We start from the raw sequence: 21,211 nt of genomic DNA on the forward strand, positions 1-21,211 counted from the left end.
ATTTAATTTATATCTGCATTTATTTATTTGATAATAATGGTAAACTTGAATTAAAATGCAGAAGAATTTGTGACAATGACTATAACAACTGTTTTTCCCGTTTGTTCAACAATTTAAATGAAAGAAGAAGGGAACCAAATCTGTTAAAATGGAAAATTACCACATCAGTCTCTAAGGTACAGCCCAGTGGGGTCCACGTCATCAAACCTGACGTTTCTGTAAACCAGGGAAAAGTAGCGTTGAAGTGTCAGTCTTTAATCTGAATTAAAACTTGTTTATGTTTATAAATATCAAATTATTATTTTACTGCCTATATTTAACTTAGCTGTTATTTATTTTGAAGTAGTGCTAAAACGTATTATTGTGGTTGTTAGTACATTGATGAAACTTGAATATAGACACACACTTAGACAGTGAGCACATACGTAGTGGACAACATAACCGTTTTATTATTGTTAAGCATGGAGGTTTAGTCCCAGTCCGACATGCAACAGCTTTTTAAACAGACCTACTTCGTTATGGGCTCTTACGTTTTCATGCACCAACTGCTGACAAACAAAGTTATATTTCAAAGGTTTTTGTAAAATACGGTTTGAAAATCAGGTACAGCAAGTCCTATAAAAAGCTCAGCAGAGGTCAACAGCAAGTCAGGTGAAACAGGCGGTAGCAGGTGGTGTTTGTAGTGATTTCAGAGGTGGACTGTGCACCAGCTTTGACTGGAACAATAATATTGCACTGGTAAAAATCAAAGCCTTCCTGTGTTGGTCCATTAATTAAATTAACAAAAGAAATGCTACATATTTCAAATATAATTCACCTGAAGGTTCAACAGCAACATCAGGATCTTTAGGTAAATAAATAGCTCTCAACCATAGAGGTCCTACATATACATCTGTACAGTCTGTACACTGACACATCAGTGACTCCCGACCTCAATCAGGGTCCAAATGAAGACACATTCAGTTTGTTTACATCCAGAACCCGTCCACGCACAGCACAACAGAAACTCTGCAAAAGTCCATTTGCAAAACAGCTTATTGTTCATCTTATCCACAATCTTTACATTTTTTTATTTTCAGACATTAAAATGTATTATTTTTTTCTCACCATGGAACCAAACAAACATAAGCCTGTCAGGCTGAGTTCACACATCCTCATCTGAACCTGACCAGTGGTTTAATACAGTCTAAACCAGGGGTTAACAATGAGTCAACATTGAACACGAACACACAACATACACCTTTTTAGATTCAGCTGAACCTACAATTGCTGGGAGGCATCTTCTTCCACATCCGTCGCCTCAGATCTAAAAAATAAGAGGCTCTTTAAAAATCCCGAACCTGCTTTTTGAGATTTGCCGTGTCTTTAAAACAGTTCTAATTCGTTGCTATCATTACATTCATAGAAGCGTCGCCAACATAAACTAAAGGCTTATTCTGCTAACTTTTAATTGTGTTTATTTGCTAACAAATACTGTATAGCAAACACCTGCTTTTAAAAGGAGTTTTACCATGCTAACGTGTTACGGACGCAAAGCATTCTGGGAAATGACGTTTTCAAACATGGAGCATGATTATCCTGTGAAAAGGTGACACAAACAACAATAACAAACAGAAAAACCCCTGATCTAAATAGTTCCCTCTCTACTGTTTGGCACATTTACTTACATTATTTTCATATCGCACAAAATATGAGTGCACACCTGAAACAACATGTCATGCACTACAGAGTCCATGTGCAGGAACATGAGATGGTCACTACAGCATTTTTCTACCACCAGCTAGTGCAAAAAAACAACAATGAGGTTACAAAGTTGATTAACTACAGTTTTAAAGGATGGTTTTGGCTTTTGTGGTGGATTGACAACATCACAGTGCGGAAACACACTCGAGTGTCATTTGGAAGTCGGCCATAAAACAACAGCATAGTGAAATTAAGAGAGCGAGAGGTAAAAGTGTCCCACGTGTCTTTCCTCAAAAAGCTTGTGCAGCTTCTATGTGTACAGATGTGGAGGTTTTTTTTAAACAGGTGTGAAGCCTGAAGCAGCTGTGGCTGAGTTCTGCAGGTCACACTGTTGGCGAAGTGGTTCCTTCCTAATGCACCTCCACTGGACGAGAATGGAAAACCCACAGTCAGAGGTTTATATCAAATAATCAAAAATAAAAGAATTGCAAACGGGGCCTAGAATGAGATGAACCAGAAGTGGGACAGATCAGAATCACCAGCGTCTACAGACAACGGCTTTTGCTGGATCTGACTTCAGAATCTTCAATTCGGGACCTTGTTCCTATGTTTAACATGCTGTACATATAGTGAATGAAGCAGACATAGTCTCCTGTCTCCTACACTAGAAGTGCATTAGAAAGGCTGAACAGCAGCTTCAGTGTTCATGGAACCATTGTTACATCAGAGTCTATGGACTGAAGGAGAGGCGGCACCGTCTTCTAAGCCCCTTGTGCATTAAAATACACTCCAATGTCGATGCAGGTGTGTTAACACCACCTCCTTATTCCCCCTGAAAGGATCCAGCCAGTCCTTTCAACCTTTAGCCTCCATATGTATTGTTAGGGATGCTTAAAGTCTGTACAGGCCCCGTCCTGGACGGTCCACGTGGAAAAGACAAAACCACCAACGGGTGGCTCAGAGGTATTGCAAGCAGATGAATCTATAAAGGGATAGTTGCTGTGGACTGTACAGAGTTCAGTTTCTTTAAATGCCGCATGCCCTAGTTTCTGCTTCTGTTTCCGCCAGTGGACGTGAGTTGTTGGATATTAAGGCCTTGGACTAAAAGGGATGAGGCAGCGGAGCCTAATGTGGCGAAATGAAAACGATGAGTATTTCATTAAGTAACACATTGAGTATATTTCATATACACTATAGAGGTATATGTATATACTATATGTATATTGAGAAAGCCCAACAAATACAAGGTCTGTATGTGTGTTTCAATTGTTGCCGTGTTTGTTTGGTGAGTCCAGGTTCGAGGGAATCCGTCTCTGTCCGATTCAGCAGAGCTGAGTGGATCTGGCTTGTGGTGAGTGCTCAGAAACGAAAGGAAAAGCTGCTGTGGTTAACTGGGCGCCTCGTGGGCTTGTTTGGGGTCACGACTCCTCTCTGAAGACCTACGCGTTCGCGTTCACTAGACAAAAAACGACCCGATGGGCCGCTCCACTCTCACATCCTCACCCTGACCCTGACCTCTGCTGGGACCTTGTGCTCAGCTGACGGCGACTCCACTGTTCCGCGGTTCGTCCTGAGTGTGAACGCTGTTCATGTGTGTGTGGTTCCCGTTACACGGGAGTGGTTTTAAGGCTTACGACATGTCATTGGATCCTTCCTGTCATAGAAAAGTGTTGCTGTAAAAGAGCCATGCTACACGTTTGCTCCTTCTCCTCGTGACTCCCTTTCAACCGTCTCCCTCCGCTGTCGCTAACATCTAAACTCTAAACCCTGCCTCCACGTGTTCTCCTCCACCCTCCACCCTCCGGAGATCACGCTGAGTCCGACCATGTCCTCCTTCAACCCCATGCGACTCCTACTTTGGGCCCAGTAAGCCTCCGCTGCCCTCCTTGGTGCTCCCGCTGCGGCCCCAGCATCCGGCCGCGATGCTCATGCTCCTCTGGGTCGTCACGGCGACCACCCGCTCGCGCTCCGCGTCGCACTGGCTCAGCGTGCGCTCGGCGCGGCCCGGCTGCCCGGGCGAGCCGGGCCGCGCCCCCCCGGGCTGCTGGGAGGAGATGGTGCGAAACAGGTGGTTGCGCTTGCGGAGGAAGTCTCCGCCGGCCGCTCCCAGTCCGAAGCTGCCCTTGCGGAGGACCATGCGGGTGCTGGCGGACTTGGCAGGATGCGACCTCTGGTTGTACTGCAGCTGGGAGAGGTGGGAGGCGTATCCATCTGGGATGAACTGGACGTAATGGGAGAGAGGTTAGTTTGCTCCTGAAATATCCGAAGCCCCATGCTGTTCATGACTTCGGTCCTTACCTGGCACTGGTTCAGCATCTTCTTCGTGGGCCGTCCCACGATGTAGATGTGTGAGGGGGGCAAGCCGATGGACGTGTACACAGAGATGTCCTTAGTGGAGCCGTAGGCGGCGAAGATCCTCATGTGGGCCTGAACAGAGCACAAAGGTGAGCTTTGACGGGTTTCCGGGACCGTGCTGGGCTTTCAGCACACGCCGCTCCCTCACCTCGCTGATGAGGGACCGCAGGAAGTTGGCCTTGTGTCGCAGCGGGTCGTGGACCAGGCCGTCGCAGAACGACACCACGCCGTGGGGGAAGTTGTGCTGGGACAGCCACGCCACCACGCGCTGCTTCTGCATGTCCGGGCGGCCCGTCACGTAGACGATCAAGTAGCCCAGGTCCTGCCAGTACCTGCGCGGCATCAGCAATGAGCCGCGGGAAAACGTGGGGCTCGCCGCCGAACCGGGCCCCCTTTTCTTAAACCTGCGTGACTCTCACCTCACCACATCCACGGCCCCGGCTCGAACCTTGGGGTCGCTGCCCATGATGGAAACGCTGGCGGCGAACGAGCCGTCGATGCTGAACACGACGAACTCCGTCCCCCGCGGTACGATGGTGAGGTAGCTGTCTGCGAAGGTGTGATCGCCCCTGGAGCAGAAGAGAGAGAGAGAGACTCAGGCCGGCCCTCAATGCTAGCGTCACGGATGTATGCTGCTCCTGGGTCATCACGGAGCTGTTCCAGTAACGTTACCTGACCACCATCTTGACAGGGTACACCCCGATGCCGAGCCGCCTGTCCTCGGGCACCCCATACGACACGCGCCCGCTGCTGTTGGTGAGCTCCGTGTCGAAGTAGACCCACTCCCCAGACGGGGGCTGCGTCATGATGTGGACGTCGATCTGCGGGAGGGAACACACCTTAAGGACGCGGCCGACGGCTCCGTGTCTATTTGTCGGGCGGGCGAGTCGTTACCTTCTCCCCGGTGAGCGTGACCATGTCCAGGGGGCCGTACATGAAGCGCCCCGTCACCGCCTGGGCCCCGCCCTCGGTGAAGACGGCGTCATTCACGCGGTGGTTGGCCGTCACATTCTGACACACACAGGATTCAACACAAAGAGTGAAAGTCTTTAATAATGCATGATGCATCAATGTTTTATTTCACTGTTTTGGCCAAAAAAGCCCCATAAACCCAACAATTACATCACTAAATAATAATATGATTCTACACATCAGAAGATGTTCCGTACTCTGATTTTGACGTGCGTCCTCTTCCGGAGCCACTTCTCTCGAGGTTTGGACGGAGTGAATTCAGACACTTCTTTACCGTCCAGCTCCAAAATACTGGAGTTCTCGTGTCGCATCACCTGGGAACGGACGCACGGCATGAATAAACCTCAGATGTTTTCCTCAGCATTTATCATCTGTATGTTCAAGGCTGTGCACCTGTCTGAGGAGGAAAGACACGACGTCCGTGGACTCCCAGTAGGAGGCGTGGAAGAGATGAGGCAGAGCCACTGTTGGAAACGCTGTCAGAGCGTCGGGGCAGTACAGGGCGTAGTCCATCCTCTTACTGCCCCACCACCGGGAGGCGACTGCAGCAGGGAAGGACGGGGGAGGAGACGCTGCGTTAAGGGAGAATCTGGCCAAGAATTCAGGGTGTTCAGAAACATGGAGGATGGGAGATGAGAGGGCACTGCACTCGCTGAGTGGTTTTGTCCAGTCAATCTCATGAAACTGAACTGAAGGATCACACGTGTCCTATCTAGTAGACAAAGGAAGGAACAATCACAGGGAATGAGGATGGAGCCTTGGCTCCTTCCCTCATCTCCTCCTACTACAACACCCAGAGTACCTTGCTCTATGTTCTTCAGCACCCCGAACGACGGGGCGGTCAAGCTGAGGTCTGTGACGTCAGAGGCGGCGTCGGTGAGGTCAGAGGTCATGTCGGCACTAACGTCCGAGCTCTGCTCAGACTCTGCACCGCTCTGTCCCGGAAATACCTGACGGACTTTTTTACGCAACCGAGGCGATAAGTTCTGGGAAGGAAATGTATTGTAGGGCGGAACCAGCTGGTACAGCAGCCTGGGCCTTTTACGCCGGCCGCCTGTGTGCGATGAGGGGACGTTCAGGGGAGGAAATGAGATCATCAGTACATGGTGTGAGATGAGAAGGGCTCAGCGCAGCACGCTGGAGGTTAACGTACTGGTGGCGACGTTGGAGGCGGTGTAGGAGTCGGCCATGCCCGACACCTGGCTGGCTATGCTGGCCTCGCTGGCCCTGCGGTGGCAGCGGAGGTGGGGAACGCCGGGCGACGTGGACGACTGGCCGTCCAGCAGATTCGAGTGGAGCGAATCCGCTGTGGAGACAGAGAAGACGTGAGGAGGGAGCTGAGCGTCCAACTAGTGAAACTCCAGTTTCACAGCAGAACCCACCGTCTGCGTGGAGCTGCGGCGTCTGCGCGCTGAGGACGGGCACGGGGATGGAGGTCTCGCTGAGGGCGTTGTCCTGGCAACGGTGGGACCCAGAACCTCCCGACTCCAGCAGGAGCTGAGGGTTGCTCTGCACCGTCTCCACTACGGAGGAGGACAAAGAGGCCTGGATGAGTCACAGCAGCCGAGACCGGCCTCGGCGGACGCGGGGGCGGGGCCTCACCCAGCAGAGCCGAGTGTCCGTCACCCAGAGGGAAGCGCTGGTAGCGGGGGACGGTGAAGGGGGGCAGCAGGTGGAACCTCTTGTCCAGGAGAGGCTCGAGGCGCGAGGCCGAGGGGTCGGCGGGATGGAACAGGTTGTAGACCTGCTGGCAGGCCGGGCGCAGGGCCGACACTGGGGGGAAAGGGATGCAGCCATCATGTGCAAAATGATCTGACTGCCTGCTTTCAACTTCAATGGAAAATCTGATTTGATCCCACAAAGGAAGAAGAAGCACTGAGTAACTGAGTCCAAGCTGAGTGACAAACTAAGCCTTCCTCACCGTCCAGCGAGGGCACCACAGTCTTCCTCAGCGCCAGCACCAACCCCAGCGGGGAGCCGAAGAGGAAGAAGTCCGTCACCTCGAAGTCGAACTTTCCCAAGGAGCCTCCCTCCAACATGGTGCTGTTGCTGGAGCGCCGTGAGCCGGGCTCCCCGTGGAGCACGCTGGAGTGGAGGCTGCACAGACGGAGGCACCGGCGTCAGATCAGGTCCCGGCGCCGCGCGCCGGTCAAACTGCCACAGAGCTTCTGGCTCACCTGGACAGGAAGGCCTGGTGGTGTTTGATGGTGTCCAGCTCGTACGTGGACGAGTCGCTGCGTTTTCGGGGCAGCTGCTTCTTTGGGTCGTCGGGGCCCGAGCAGCGAGGGATGTCGATGTTGCTGCGGCTGAGGTGTCGGCTCCTTTCCAGGGTCGGGGGCGAAGGGGAGATGCTGTTTATGACAATGCCCGGAGAGAGAAGGTCTGTGTCCTGAGGAATGAAGATCAAAAGCAAACGGTGTCAGCTGTTTTCGCTGCTTGGACGACCTACGCTCTGTACGGCCCCTGAACACATCCCCTGTATCGAGGCGTGACGCGGTGCGGCCTCGCTGCTTCTGTCGTAGGTGTAACGTGTGTCACCTGGACACTGACGGCGCTGCCCCGTCTGCTGCTGTTCTGGCTTTCTGACACGGTCACGGAGCTGCTGCACAGAGCATCGAACCCCAGGATTCCCCCGACACAGTCGCCGATCACGCACACCTGCGTCAGGACCGACGGGACCATTACTCAGCGAGCCAATCAAAAGCCCAGCGCCGTGAGGAGTCCCACCCACCTGGCCGTTGAACGTCGCTCCTTCTAAGGACTTGATGAAGTCGGCGTACACCTGATTGGCGCGTAGGATGACGGTGGCCACCGCGTCCTGGTACTGCGGTGCGGACGTGGCCAGGAGAGGCAGAGCGGCCAGCGGGATGTGGTCCTGGCTGCTGGACAGGCAGCCCTCGTCGTAGCTGTAGGGGCTCAGGCTGCGGAGCAGAGAGGACGCCCTGTTAGGCCGCGTTCGCCGGCGCCCGCTGCTGGAGGCTCAGGAGCGTCACTCACTTGGAGACCAGCGAGAAGGCGTCCACGCACACGGCGGGACAGGGGACCATCCTGATGGCGATGCGGCCCAGCGCCGTGGGGTAGTGGACCCTCATCACGGTCTCGAAGGCCCCGCTCAGCGTGTTGACGTCCGCCTGTTTGCTGCTCTGCTCCCCTGCAGCAAAGAACAGACTCGGACACTCAAGTTGAGATTTTAACATAAGTTTGTGAGTTTAGACAGGGTCTTGGTGGCTGCCGTACCAGAGCCGGTGTCCAGGATGTTTCCTCCGTGCAGCACCAGAACGAGGCCGTGGATTCGGGACGGCTGCAGACTCGGCTGAGACGAGCAGTCCTGCAGAGGGGAGCGGAAATGAGCCAATATCTGCTGTAGCTCTATTCAAACAGCCCAGAGTCTTGAGTGAAGACTGAGGCCTCATTCGGGTTGACTGGCAGACGACTTAACGCTAATTTAGCAGGACACGTGTAATCGACAAGCTATTTAATTAAAGGTGTTAGTGAGAGACTTTAATGGAGGCAAGGATTAGAGAGCGGTGAGGAAGCCGTACCTCCATCGGCGTCTCCTCGTTACTCATGGCGGCGAAGTCCCCGCCCAGCGACTCTGTGAATACGAAACGCATTCATTCATGAGACTCAGAAAGAAAAAAGACTACGCTGGCGTCTGGAACCAAGCGGCACCTTGCGCTTCGTCCGCCTCCGCCGTCTCTATCTTGTCCATCAGGTCGTTGGAGCTCCATTTGGTGATCTCCTTGGGGAACATCTCCTCGTTATCGGAGAAGTCTTCTGCAACACAAAGGCGTTTCAAAAGGGGAGGAACAAGCACAAAGCCTCATTGTTCTGTTATTTTACGACAATTATAGAAACATGATGAATAGGCTGATATTTATCAGGCCAAACAAAATAATATATAGCAGGCTGGAAATGAAAATGCTGCGGGAGGCGGGGAAATATCCTTTATAACAAGCTTGCAACCCAGTACAAACAGTGAATGATTGAATGATTGTGTGCTGCCGTTCATTGCGGTGACGTTACCGTGCGCGTCAAAGAACTCGTCGTCCGTGCTGTCCTCGGAGTCCCGGGCGATGCTCTGCATCCTCCACTCTGAGATGCTCTGATGGGACGGGCTCCCTGCAAACAGGCGGAGCACAGGAGCCAGTCAGTCGACGGGAGCGAAGCTAATTGTGTTGACGTAGGCCATGAGCGGCAACAAACATGTAAGATTACAACTATAGCACGCATTCTAGGAAATGAGGGGAAACGATGTGAGGACTTGATTCTCATCAGCAGCTTCAGTGCCTGTGTGGGCATGTTTATTCCCGTCTCCTCGGATATATTTCGGATATATAGCACAGGTTTAATCTGACAGTAAGAGGCAGTTTGGGCTCTGAGGTTTCCAAGGAAACAGTGAGAAGGTGGTGGTGGACAGAGGCGTTTAGAGTCTGAATAAGAATAAATCACCCAGGACTCCGATAAAAAAACAGAAACTGCTTGAAAGTCAAGATCAAAAGATTCATAGGCTCCAGAAAGTGCTCACATCCAGATAAAGAAGATGAGCTAAAAGTGAAGCGCTCACCTCCCCTCTTGGACGACCTGTTGGAGGATTTGGAGGACGTTGACCACTGCTTGGTGAGTTCCCCTCTTGTCTCCAGCGAGTCTCCGCCCCTCCCTCCTCCTGCTGCCTCTGCAGCCGCGCCCCCGGCGTCGGCTCCCTGCTCCCGGTCCTGGCCGGCGGACGCCTCCGCCCCCCCCTCCTCGCTGAGGCTGTACTGGGCCATCTTCTTGGCTAAGGCCAGCTGGGTCTCCAGCTCCAGCTGCCTGATGTCCTCCATGGTCAGGCCGTACCACTCGTCCTGCCAGCACCAGGCCTGCCGGTGGGCCCGGACCATCACTTTACGAAGGCCTACAGGTCCAAGGCAGAGGTCAGAGGTCAAACAGTTTAACTTAACCATAGAAAAGTGAATCTGAGATTAGAAAATGTAGACCAATAATTGATGTTTCACATCTGAAACTGTACAGAGAAAAGTTTGGATCTCACTTCATTGTTTCACTCCATTGATTTTCTTAGTATTAATAAAAAGGTAAATGAACAAAGAGAAACAAAGCCTGTACGTATAAAAGTCAAAATGAAATGAACGATATCGAGCATGAAAAGGGAAAGTGATTAAAACCACACACTCTACTCCGTTAGAGTGGACTCTGATTGATGTCAATAACAGCAATCATCATCATCATGCAGACGGGCATGGAGCGAGAGTTTCAGAATAAAAGCCGGCAGAGCAAGCAGCTGGATGAAGTGAGGACAGAGCTGCCTCATTGGCGAGGACTGACTCCCGTCTGCCTTTACGTCAGGGAGGCAACGCCTCACCCCTTGCCCAGCCTCCCCCCAGGTGCTTGACTCCCTCGCCTCCCTCATCGGTTTTAAATGAATCAGGCGCTCACCATTATAAAGACAGGACACCGTTAACACACCAGCTGACGTCCACCTACCCACATCGTGTATGAAGCGCTCGATCTTGGACTGCATGCCCCAGTATCTGAACTCCACCTTGCACAGCTTGTAGGCGCACATGACGGGCGTCCGACCCGGGCCCTGGTTGATCTCCTCGATCCAGTCGTCCGACAGAGGACCCCGCCTGGTCTTGACCGACTGGTACAGCTTGGGGTCCTCCTCGACCAGGTACTCGTGAGGAGCGATGTAGTCCTTTACGATGTCTATGGGGTCTAACAGGCGTAAATAAAGGTTACTGGGATGCACTGCAGAGAAAAAGAGCCCAGTCTGTAGACGCCACGTGCCCACTTTGGCTGCAGACAGAGTCCATGCTGTGACCCTCACCTACAGTCCTCTGTCTCTTCTCAGCAGTACACAGGTTGAAGACATCTGCTTGATTCCCAGTGTCTGGTTTATAATACGTCTCAATGTCAATGGAGAATTTCTCTACAAAGGGACAAGTATACCTGAGGAGGCAAACAGCAGAGATCAGGCAGGACGCGTGAACAAGTATGGACACACTGTTGAAACTGTGCAGGTGGGATCATGACCGTCCAGCCACGCGCCAAGCGCATAAACAGCCTCCTGAGCCACATCTGGCAGCGGTGCGCGAACAAATTAGTGATTACTCAGCGGAAACGGTTCCAAATCGGAAAAAGGGCTCCATCAGCAAAATGAAGCAGGCGTAATTACATTTATCACGTTTATGAATCTGGGAGCTGTTTCTAAAAAGCATGAACAAGTGTTTTATTATTGAGGGTCAGTGTTTGTCTCAGTGACAGCTTCATGAGTCTGAGCACACATGTACAGTAGCAGGGTTCGAACTGTGCCGTCATGACGCCGTCATTTATTGCTCGGTTTCGTGCTCATAGTGGCTGCTGTTGCGTCCGTTCGGACCCGTTCTGAGCCTGAGGTCATGGTTCCGGGCCTCACCGGGTTCGTGTGTAGGGGTAGGCGTTCCAGGACTCCTCCTCCACCCGCAGGGCGGCCTGCGGCAGGATGGCGCAGAACCAGGACGGGATGTGTTTGCCGATGTGGTAGACCTTGTGCGTGTACTGGCCCGATCCGCCGGGGCCGTCCTCGTACGGCTTGTTCTCCAGGATCTCCACCCCGCTGCCCTCGCCGCAGCTCTCCTCCCTGCTCTTTTTCTGTGAGGAGGCACAAACACGTCAGGGACGAGGCTCTGTTTGGACGAGAGGAGGGCGCTCCGGCACGCGCCCGCTCAGCGCCGCCTCCCCGACACATGTCAGGCTCCTGTCCAATTAAAGCCCGGCACAGCGCGAGCATCCACGTCCGTCAGAGCCGGAGGCGCGACGCAGCTCAAAGTGATGAGCTGGATGGAAAAAAAAAAAAACAAAAAAAAAAACGCTGCCAGAGGCGGAAAATGCGCCGCTTCTTATTTTCACGCTTTCTCCTCAAGCAGCAACGACTTTGTAAAATCAGCTTTATTACCAGCGAGGAGGCGGCTGACGGACGTGGACCTGGCGAACGCCTCCTGCACTTTGTGCAGCATTTGAAGGTTAATAAGCATCAATCCCGCGGCCGCTCTGCACAAAACGCGCTCTGCTTTCGTGCGGATGATTAAAAAGCGGCTTTATTTGTTCGGTGGCGTCGCGGTGCGGTCCAAAGGGCGGTGTAGCCATCGCCATCATCATTAACAGCGAGGGGGGGGCTCTCCCAGGAAGACGGCAGCAGGAACGAAGGTCAGGGGAGGCGAACAGCTGGAAAATTGCTGTAATCTAGCAGGAAATGTGATTTAGGTGAGGAGCTGGGGGCTTCGACTGACCCCTCCTCACAGCTGCAGCGCATGGATGCATTAGGAAGTGCAGAAACGCTAACAGTTCTCAGGCAATAAGGCTGCAGACAGAAGTGATGGCGGAGGAAGAACCCGGGCGCTGCTGACGTGCAGCTGACGAGGCCCGAATGAGACGGACTCGGGCTCATCATCAATCAAAGCCCATGAGGTTATCAAATATTAAACTTGCACTGGTCACCTCAGTATCTGAAGAGCTCCTTCTAATTGTGTTTACTTTACAGCTTCATAGGCCCCTGTGTGTTTCTAACAAGTCAAACACGCATCTTAAACGTAATAAAAACCAAGTCCCACAGGAGCAGACGCTCTAAATTTTACTCTTACGTATATTAGGACTTTCTGTGAGCCCAGTAGTGTTGCTGACCCACATCGAGTCCTGAGGGCTAGAAATAACGTTCCGCTTCCTCCGCTCCCCTCTCCTCCCACTTGCATCACAAATAAAGGATGGCAGCGACCGGCTACGCTGCGGCTGATGTCAACCGTTGCCGGGGCAACGCGGCTCTCAGCTGTGACGCCGAACAAGAGGAGGGGTCCTTCTGCGTGTGTGCGTGACGATATTCATCACCAGGAAGGATTTGTGTTAATAGTAAGCCGCATTAATATTAGAAGAATGAAAAATGATTCTTTCAGAATAAAGTCGGCCTTAAAACAACCAGCAGCCGGATGAATGTTGTGACATGGGCTCATTTGTTTTAATGATTTGACTGAAGCGCTGCGGTTGTTGATTTCTTTGCATTTGTTTGCTTAACGACGTCCCTGCTAGAACACTGGATTATTAATGGACTTTGAACTGTGGCCGTATTTGGACAGAAATAAAAAAGACACACAGTGGTGGCGCCATCTGCTCCGTGACCTCCCGGCCTCGACCTCCCTCCCTCACGCGCAAACATCAGGTTCTACATGATCACGAACCCGGTCCAGCTTCGCCCCCGAGCTGACGCCGACTTCAGACGTGCGACAATAACACAGCTTCTGCTCAGAACGTGACCTTTTAGTCAGCGACGTGCCACGGAACAAAAACCATCCATCCACTGACAGCTGCTTGACACGTAATAATAATTCATAATTTATTAGCGGATTATATTTCCCAGTAAGAAACACTGCAGCTGGCGTCTGGGAGATGTCAGACGGATGTGGTAAAAGGTAAACATGTTTTAAGTATTTATGCATCTAATGAATAAGAAATGGCAGCACTTCAAGTAAAGCATCCCCATCTGGAGTTAAAGCGTTAAACTGGAACCATTTAGCGCTAATGGAGCTGTGAATCAGTCCTCGGTAGGTTCTGGTTCCGCCCTCCGTCTGCGTCAGCTGATCACACACGCACTCACCTGGATCATGTAGAGCTGAGCGATGCGGTACTCCTCCACGCTCATGGGCATGGGGATCCGGTACTCCTTGATCAGCATGGCCGCTCGCGGGTCGGGCCGAGTCTGCTCTGCTCTGCTCTGCTCTGCGTGTGTGGTCCGGCGCGGCGCTACCCGAGCAGCATGTTCACTGGGCTGGAGTCATCGGTGTTCAGGCCTGAAGGAGGCAGAAGGGGAGGAGAACGGAGGCTAGTGATGCTCGCCGACCGGCGGAGGAGTTCACGTATTTGTGTCGAGGATTAAGTCCCTCGTACGCTCCCTCCTGCAGATCTATTACCAGGTAATCCACTGACCTAGCAACATGCCTGAAATCCCCCAGCAACCCAAATCCCAGCACCGACTCCACACGCGGAAGATTGAGCCAAGTCGTGGTCAGTTCAGCTTTTAAATCCGATAAAGCTCCTCTTCACTGGTGGAAGTACACTCATTCAAACGCCTCGTCCTGCTGCTCCACTAAGGGAATATTTATGGGAACATTCTACACTGGTTGTTCCACGTATCAAGATGAAATAAAGAATTATAAATGCATCTTTGTTTTGATTTTTAACAGTTATGCAGCACTCACAGCAAGTTGAACCTGGTGAATTAAAGCACAAATTACATGATAAAATGACTTTGTGCACTAATATTTCACTAAAAATCTAGTCAAGCTGCACCCTTTATACCATTTTCCAGTGGGTGTGTCTGTTGCCTCCCTAAATAAACGACCGTGAACCTTTTATTCCATCTTTGAATGAGGCTGAGCTGTGCGTTCACCTGATGCCAGCAGACTCACAGCACAATGGATGGTCTGATCTCTGCTCAGGCGTCTTAGCCTCATCCCATCCATCATGACGAGGACATTTGGTTTCATTCTCAGAGTTTCAGCCGCAGCTGGAGGGTCGCGACCCGATTCCAGGGTCAACGCAGCCGAGTCGGCGGTTCAGGGGCCCTGCCTCAGAAACCCAGTGGCTCTGGCTGATCTGATCCGGCGTCAGTGTCACTGTGATGCTGTAGTTCTGCCGTTCAGTGTTTCCTCCCATGCTCTGTCCGTCTGTGCACGATCAGACGCCGCACGTGAAGCGAAGCTGCTGCAGCAGACGGTTCTCGAGGCGTGAAGGAGAAAAGTGCCTGGAAGCTGCTCCTGCTGACAGCGTGGGCTTTGGTTAAATAGTAATGCTGAGTCGTTGCAGCCTCCACACTCCGAAGCATGTTATTGACTAGTAGGACATGCATGGTCCTCAGAGGATGCTCAGTGTTTGAGTTTTGTTGCTTCACCACAGCTTTTAGCTTCTGGCTTCTCATGTGGTCTAAGACGCTTTCCAGCTAATCCTTTCTCAGTTTTCTACAGTAAATCCAGTGGCCATTGAATTTATTTCAGAACCTCCTAATAAACTGAGCACTCAGCCTTGAAACTCGGCTCTGACTTGGCAGACAACAACATCCATCAATTACATTTTCCAGAAGTGATGTAATGCTTTTCACCTCCATATTCATCTCCGTCTCCGAGCTCTATTCCCTCTAATTACTTTGCGACTATCCACTGCTGTTCAGGCCTGAGGACGGATCCGCTGGGCTTATGGCCACATTAGCTAGTGGACTTCACTCGGCTCTGATCCATTTCACTGATGAATTCAAATGGAGCGACGCAGAGCCGAGCACAAAGTGTCTGTAAAGCTTTACAGTCACTGACAAAATGCTGCAAATCCCGAATGGAGCGACACCCTTTTGCTATTCTGCTCTTTTAAAAGCCGAAGGGTCAGAACCGGGCCAGCTGGACCTGCATCAGCAGCTTTTGAGCCGATTCATACTCTCAAATTTGCTCCGTTTCGAGCAGCTCAAAGCATCAGGTGAAGAACGCGGCCAACAGGTGCTGCACGTCTCCTGTGGCTGTGGCTAAAAGCGGAGCCTTGATATTTCCTGCTCTAATCGCTGCTTCGCACAAACCCGTGAACGTGGAGCAGCTCGGCAGCACCAGCTGCAGCGCTTCCATGCACGACGCCGACGCCACGGCCCGCCGTGCAGGCGTCCATGTTGCACCTGTGCTTTCAGAACCGCGCAGATCGAACGCAGGCGTGACGTAAATCGGGCCGTTTACCTCGCAGGGGGAACCACAGCGACCCGAACGGTCCACTGAGCCCAGCCCGGTCATCGTCCCTCCCCATCCACGCCGGACCCGGAGGGAGGTGCCGTGTCTGAATCCTCGCAGTGGAACAGAAGCGTATGGATTCTCCGTCCACACCCCTCCTCCTCTACCTCCCCCATCCGTTCCCCACAACTGTCTCTTCCTCCTCTGAGAAAGCTCTGTTACCATGGCGATGCATGAGGCTGAAGCCCGATTGGTGGGGTTTGTTGTGATGCAGCGGCTTGGTGGCGCAGCCCCCCAGATTGATTACCTCTCAGTGAGCATCATTTTATTTATCGGCTCATCGTGGCAGAAATCCCGCTCCAATGAGGAACATACAGTACAGATTAAAGCAATCATCACCACAACATACATAAAAACGCAGCAAAAGCCAGAAAGCACACATAAACTCCTTAAGCTCCATGAAACAACGACATCCAGGACAGCACAGTGAAGCAAACTGGCACAAAATGCTGAGGGCGACACTTTAAAGAGTCTTAGTAAAGACAAAAGATCAGACCCTATGAACCAGTGCTGCTAATTCATTGCCTTCCAGCTGCACGTCCACGTCGCAGCAGTTTGCTTCCTCTGTCTGGAGGAAATTCATCTGCCGCCGCCGATCCCTGACCGCTCACTTGTACGGTGTCACTGGAGCGAGGCGTGAATCACCCGCTGCTACTGTGTCAGGTCCGTCACCTGCTCGCATCATTATGCATCTATTTGCGAGGTGTCGTGACCGTCCTGCTCTTCCGCCGCATGCGTCTCTCACCTGCAGCCTCCACAGAATTTGAATGAGGCGGCGTCTTTGCTTCTCAGTGATAAATCAGGGGGCGCTTCACAAACGGCTGCTGTGGCTGCAGCTCCCGTTGATGTTTATGTTGAAATTGGCACTAGATCAATCCTGACTTGTTTATTTAATTTAGCTTTGGTGACAAGATGCTACACATGACAGCTCGTTCTGCTGCTTTAACTAAACAAAGACCCAGAAAACACTTACACATGCGCTTAATTGAACAGAAATCTCTATTTCTCTTCATCTGGTGTAACATTAGGTTTTTTGTACATGTTGTGCTGGAATAAACCCTCAGACAGAGGCCGGCTAGCAGTTTCCCCTCATGTCAACTCTTTATGCTAAGCTAAGCTAACATGAAACGTCATCACGTGAGCATCATGATGGTATTTCTGGGCATGTGTCGTTCTTCCTTTTAGCTTTCTGAACATACCCTCAGGTCAGATTCATCTCTGGGAAGTTTACCTCTGGGACTCAGGTGTAATTGTGAAACATCAGCGCTACAAGCGCAGGATAAACTCTGTGATTGACATGTTCTGCAGAGGGGGGAAGATGAATCCAAGTGTCAAATCAACAAACTGAGTGTGAAACAGAGAATGTGGAGCTCGAGTACCTGGCCAGAATTAAATCACACACACACACACACACACACATACACACACACACACACACACACACACACACTTATCTGAGCATCAGCAGAGCTCGCGCTAACACAATAAACCTGCTCTCTCCTGCTGTTTACGTGTGATCCTGTCAAACGCAGCTGTCTTCACCGCACGCTCCTGTCGCCCATCATGCACATAAACAGAGGAGTCGTCTGCAGGTCACTGCATCAGCGTCTGCGTCCATCAAATACCAAGACACTTTCACTGCTCTCACGTCACAAAAAAAGGTTCAACAATGATGAAAAGTCGATGCACTTTTCTGCTGCATTTCTGTCCTATAATTAAAATAAAAGATATTTCACTCACTGTATGAAATGATTCATCTGACCTTATTTCACTGTAAACACTGAAGCCCCATCGCTTTACTGTTGTTAGCTGATTCTAACTAATTTATACAGTAAGTGAAGGTTATTTTTATTTAGTTAGAATTGCTTTTAATAGTTTTTATGCAAAATGACAATAAGGTTTTAGCTTAAACGATAAACAGTAAAAGCTTTGTTTAAACATGAACATCTCTTAGACCCAGACAAGCAGCATCGGAGACTCACGGCGTAGATGGAAGATTAAAGAGTGAGACGCTCACGCTGTGAAATCTTCTCTAATTCTCTCGGTTTATAGAGGAAGGGAGATTTCCCCTGAGGCGGCTGAGGTCAGCGGCTCAGCAATGAGCAGAGAGGAGGCAGCTTTACAGCAGAGCTGCAGAAACACAAGGACTGATTTCCATCGAGCCTGAGGCCCGCTCGTCTGGAGGCTTCAGAATAATCCAAGGGGCCAAAATCCATCTGCGCAGGTGACCGGTTGACCTGCCTCATCACAAACACGGGATCAAGAGGGTGAGCGGAGGGGGGAGGGGGGATGGGGAGGGGGTCGCCGGAGCCCTGGAGCCAGGCAGCAGGCTCCGCCCACTCCACGACACACTCACACATGAGGCAGAGCATCCTGTCATCAACACAAGCGAAGCTGGATGTTCATGATCCTCAGAGGATGAACCATCTTAGTGCTGATGTGAGAGCACCCGATAAACATGCTGCTTTCTCTACACGTCAGCCTGCAAATCTGATCTGTGACGAAGCAGACCCACAGGTTACCTTTAACTAACGGTGACGGCCTCTCCAGCATGTCGGGAGGTGCCTCGTGTTGGTTTAAATATTGGATGAGGACGCTGCCGCCTGGCTGGCTCCGAACAAAGCCGCAGGGCTGCTGATTACAGGAAGTGCTCGGACGCTAAAGCGCTCTCGCCGCGCTCATGTGACCGCTGGAAGAACATCCTGCACACGTGGGCTCATGTGGAGGACGCTGGGTTTTGATTCAAGCACAGAAGCATCATGAGAAACAGCAGAAGCATGAAGCGAATGTGTCTGATGGGGTTTTTATATGAAAATATGCGCCTAATAAAATCAAATCAGTTCTATTAGAGTTGTCAGTCTGAGCCTGGTGTTCCTAATAAAGCGGCCGCTGCTTTTATTATTATTATTATTATTATGCTTCTTTACTGTTACCTGGAGCATATTTATTAGCAGACATGTGACTGCAGATTGTGTTTGCACACAGGTTTGAATCCTTCGTTTGTTTAATCAGGCGACTTGCAGATGAGCTTCAGTTTCACACACACACACACACACACACACACACACACACACACACACACACACACACACACACACACTGGTGGAGCAGGGAGCGTCAGACCGGCTGTGAGCTCATCGTTCTATTTGCGGTGCAGTGTTTCGTCCTGACAGGCTGAGACGGCGAGGGGGAGGGGGGGGGGGGGGGGGGGGGGGGGGGGGGGGGGGGGGGGGTCAGCGCCGGCAGACGGACCGGCCTCTGCTCTCATCCAGCTCCGCAGCCTCCCACCGCACACTGTCCTGCCGGTGGAGCTGTGATCAGTGGGCTGGAATCCCTCTGTTGACGCTGCTATAAATAGATTTTACACACTGCGGTGACGTGGCATCTCGTGACAAGACCCCCGCCCGCCCCCCGTCTCCTCGCTCTCTCTCTCTCTCTCGCTCGCTCGCTCACCCACATAGCAGCAGGCGAGTCACGCCGCTATCTGAAAGCAGCTGCCTGATGCCACCGCTCCTCGCATCCAGGAAAAGAAGGGCAGAAGACCTGTGGTCCGTCCCGAGAGCAGAAAAGGAAAATATAGGAGGGAAAAGACGAGATGGAAAATGTCTCGGGAAGGATGGATGGAGGGAGGGAGGTGAGGGCGGAGAGGAAGTGAGTGCAGGAGGGGGGTGGCAATCAATACTGTGACTCATTCTTTCTGCGCCGGCTACTTCCTAACAGCATTCATTAAAGCAAACTTAATCATTTCGGTCCAATAATCAGATCCTGTGAGGCTCCATCCTTCACTCGCCACCACCGCACGCATTAAAACCATGCACAATGAACCTGAAATGGGAGGAAATAGGACCAGGGGACATTATGCAGTGAACCGATGCCTGTGTTGATAGGAGAGCTACAAAAGGCATCTGGAGCTGGAGCAGCTGGACGGTGACATGACCGACAGAACCAAAATATCTCCACAACCAATCCTACGGATCAGTTTTGAGATGCTGGAACCTTTTGGTGTCTTTGAAGGGATTAAAACCTCAGAAAGAAACAAACTACAGCCATGTCATGTGCACAAACCTTAAACCCAAACCCAAACAGCTTCGGTCCCTTAACATCCTGTAACAGTGATATTTAAAGCTCTGCTGTGGCAAACATGGTCCTGGCTTAAGTCGGGCTTGGTTCCGTAGGCCACCGCAGGTCAAAGGTCAGGTGAGGATCGCACACACAAAGTCCAGCTGAGCTCAGCGCTTGTGGAAGCAGCAGAACCCAGGTGTGCGGCAGGTTCTGGCGTTCACGCTCATGGTTCTGGGTTTCGCATGGACGAAGGTCCAGCGTCTGCACGAACGCTTCGCTGAAGCTGGATGTTGAGCGTCTGCAGCTGCTTTGTCGGAACACCGTCCCTCCCACCGCGTCAGGTCACTATTCATTTAAGCAAATGAGCCTTTTCAGAATAAAGCCCAGAGGCGTTACAGCCTGCACAGTCGGTGCACAGGTGGAACACAACTACATCACCACATTTAGCTCGTGTAAATGTAAAAACATGATTCTCTGTCATGATCAGATTTCATCCGTATTTGCTCTAATGGCTGGAGAAGGGTGAGGTTATTGTGATGCGTCTCTGGACTCAACAAGTCCTCGATCCGGCCGTGAGCAGCCAGAACCTGGGGCGCTCTGTGTATTTACACAGGCTGCTATTTGACTTGACGTGGGATTCACCGTCCGCACACACGCAAACACAATATGATCCGACCCAGCTCCGGCTCAGATGCGGACGGGACGAACAGCCGCTGCCCCGTTCCGCGCCGCTTGGAGCCACAGTGTTGATGAGCAGCGGATTAAAATCGCTTACTATCGTATCATCAGTGTCGTATCAGCCGTCAGTGACTCACCTGCAGCTGCGGTCCCGGTCCTCGGGCCGGGCCTCTACGGTGCCGCTCCTCCGCCGCTCGGTTCGGTTCGTCGCGTCCGTGCCGCTGCTCGTCCCCCGTCGCCGCGTCAGCCCCGCTGCGCCTCCATCTTCCTGCGCGGACGAGTCCGGGGATCTGCCGCCGGCGGCGGGTGCTGATGGACCCAGCTTACATCACAGGACACGACTTCGCCCGCAGGACGACGGCGGAGACAGGCGCCACCTAGCGGCGCACGGCTGCGTGGAGGCGCTGATGCCAGAGGTCGCGCGCTCCGGCTGCGCTTTCTGATCCTCAGCGTGACTGACTCGTGTTCATGTAAATGAGCAGGGCTTTTTGTTAATGTAAGTCATCTTTCCCATTTATCCACAGAATGTTGTCCAGAAACACATTCAATCATACACTAGTATATTTCATTTGTTTGGTCTGAAAGTGTCTAAACGTCATCTAACATGAGTCTGGACTTGTTTATACGGCAGGAGATTATTAGACATAAAGCTAATATAAAAAGAATTAGAAATG

At 51.8% G+C, this 21,211-nt stretch overlaps 1 protein-coding gene across 3 annotated transcripts; it reads right to left on the reverse strand.

Annotated features, from left to right (window-relative positions):
• Positions 1-426: 426 nt before the first annotated feature.
• LOC114866672 (membrane-associated phosphatidylinositol transfer protein 2-like) lies at positions 427-20,936 on the reverse strand. Of its 3 annotated transcripts, XM_055513255.1 has the most exons (27): positions 20,675-20,936; positions 13,634-13,826; positions 11,426-11,640; positions 10,838-10,959; positions 10,492-10,725; positions 9,578-9,904; positions 9,037-9,132; positions 8,683-8,787; positions 8,553-8,605; positions 8,248-8,338; positions 8,008-8,161; positions 7,742-7,931; positions 7,549-7,668; positions 7,188-7,399; positions 6,932-7,107; positions 6,613-6,783; positions 6,393-6,533; positions 6,149-6,316; positions 5,813-6,064; positions 5,404-5,552; positions 5,208-5,324; positions 4,933-5,049; positions 4,711-4,859; positions 4,458-4,607; positions 4,187-4,370; positions 3,982-4,110; positions 427-3,904 (listed from the first exon to the last, which is right to left on the reverse strand). In XM_055513255.1, the coding sequence occupies exons 2-27, from the start codon at positions 13,709-13,711 to the stop codon at positions 3,536-3,538; spliced, it is 4,269 nt and encodes a 1,422-aa protein (XP_055369230.1). In that variant the 5' UTR covers positions 13,712-13,826; positions 20,675-20,936; the 3' UTR covers positions 427-3,535. The 3 variants fall into 3 exon arrangements, with proteins under 3 accessions (XP_055369230.1, XP_029024534.1, XP_029024535.1); XM_029168701.3 differs by lacking the exon at positions 5,813-6,064 and having other exon boundaries at positions 6,164-6,316; positions 20,675-20,928; XM_029168702.3 differs by lacking the exons at positions 5,813-6,064; positions 20,675-20,936 and adding an exon at positions 15,747-16,815 and having other exon boundaries at positions 6,164-6,316.
• Positions 20,937-21,211: the final 275 nt, after the last annotated feature.

This window comes from Betta splendens, chromosome 12 (assembly GCF_900634795.4).
Source record: "Betta splendens chromosome 12, fBetSpl5.4, whole genome shotgun sequence".
In the NCBI taxonomy this organism is placed as follows: domain Eukaryota; kingdom Metazoa; phylum Chordata; class Actinopteri; order Anabantiformes; family Osphronemidae; genus Betta; species Betta splendens.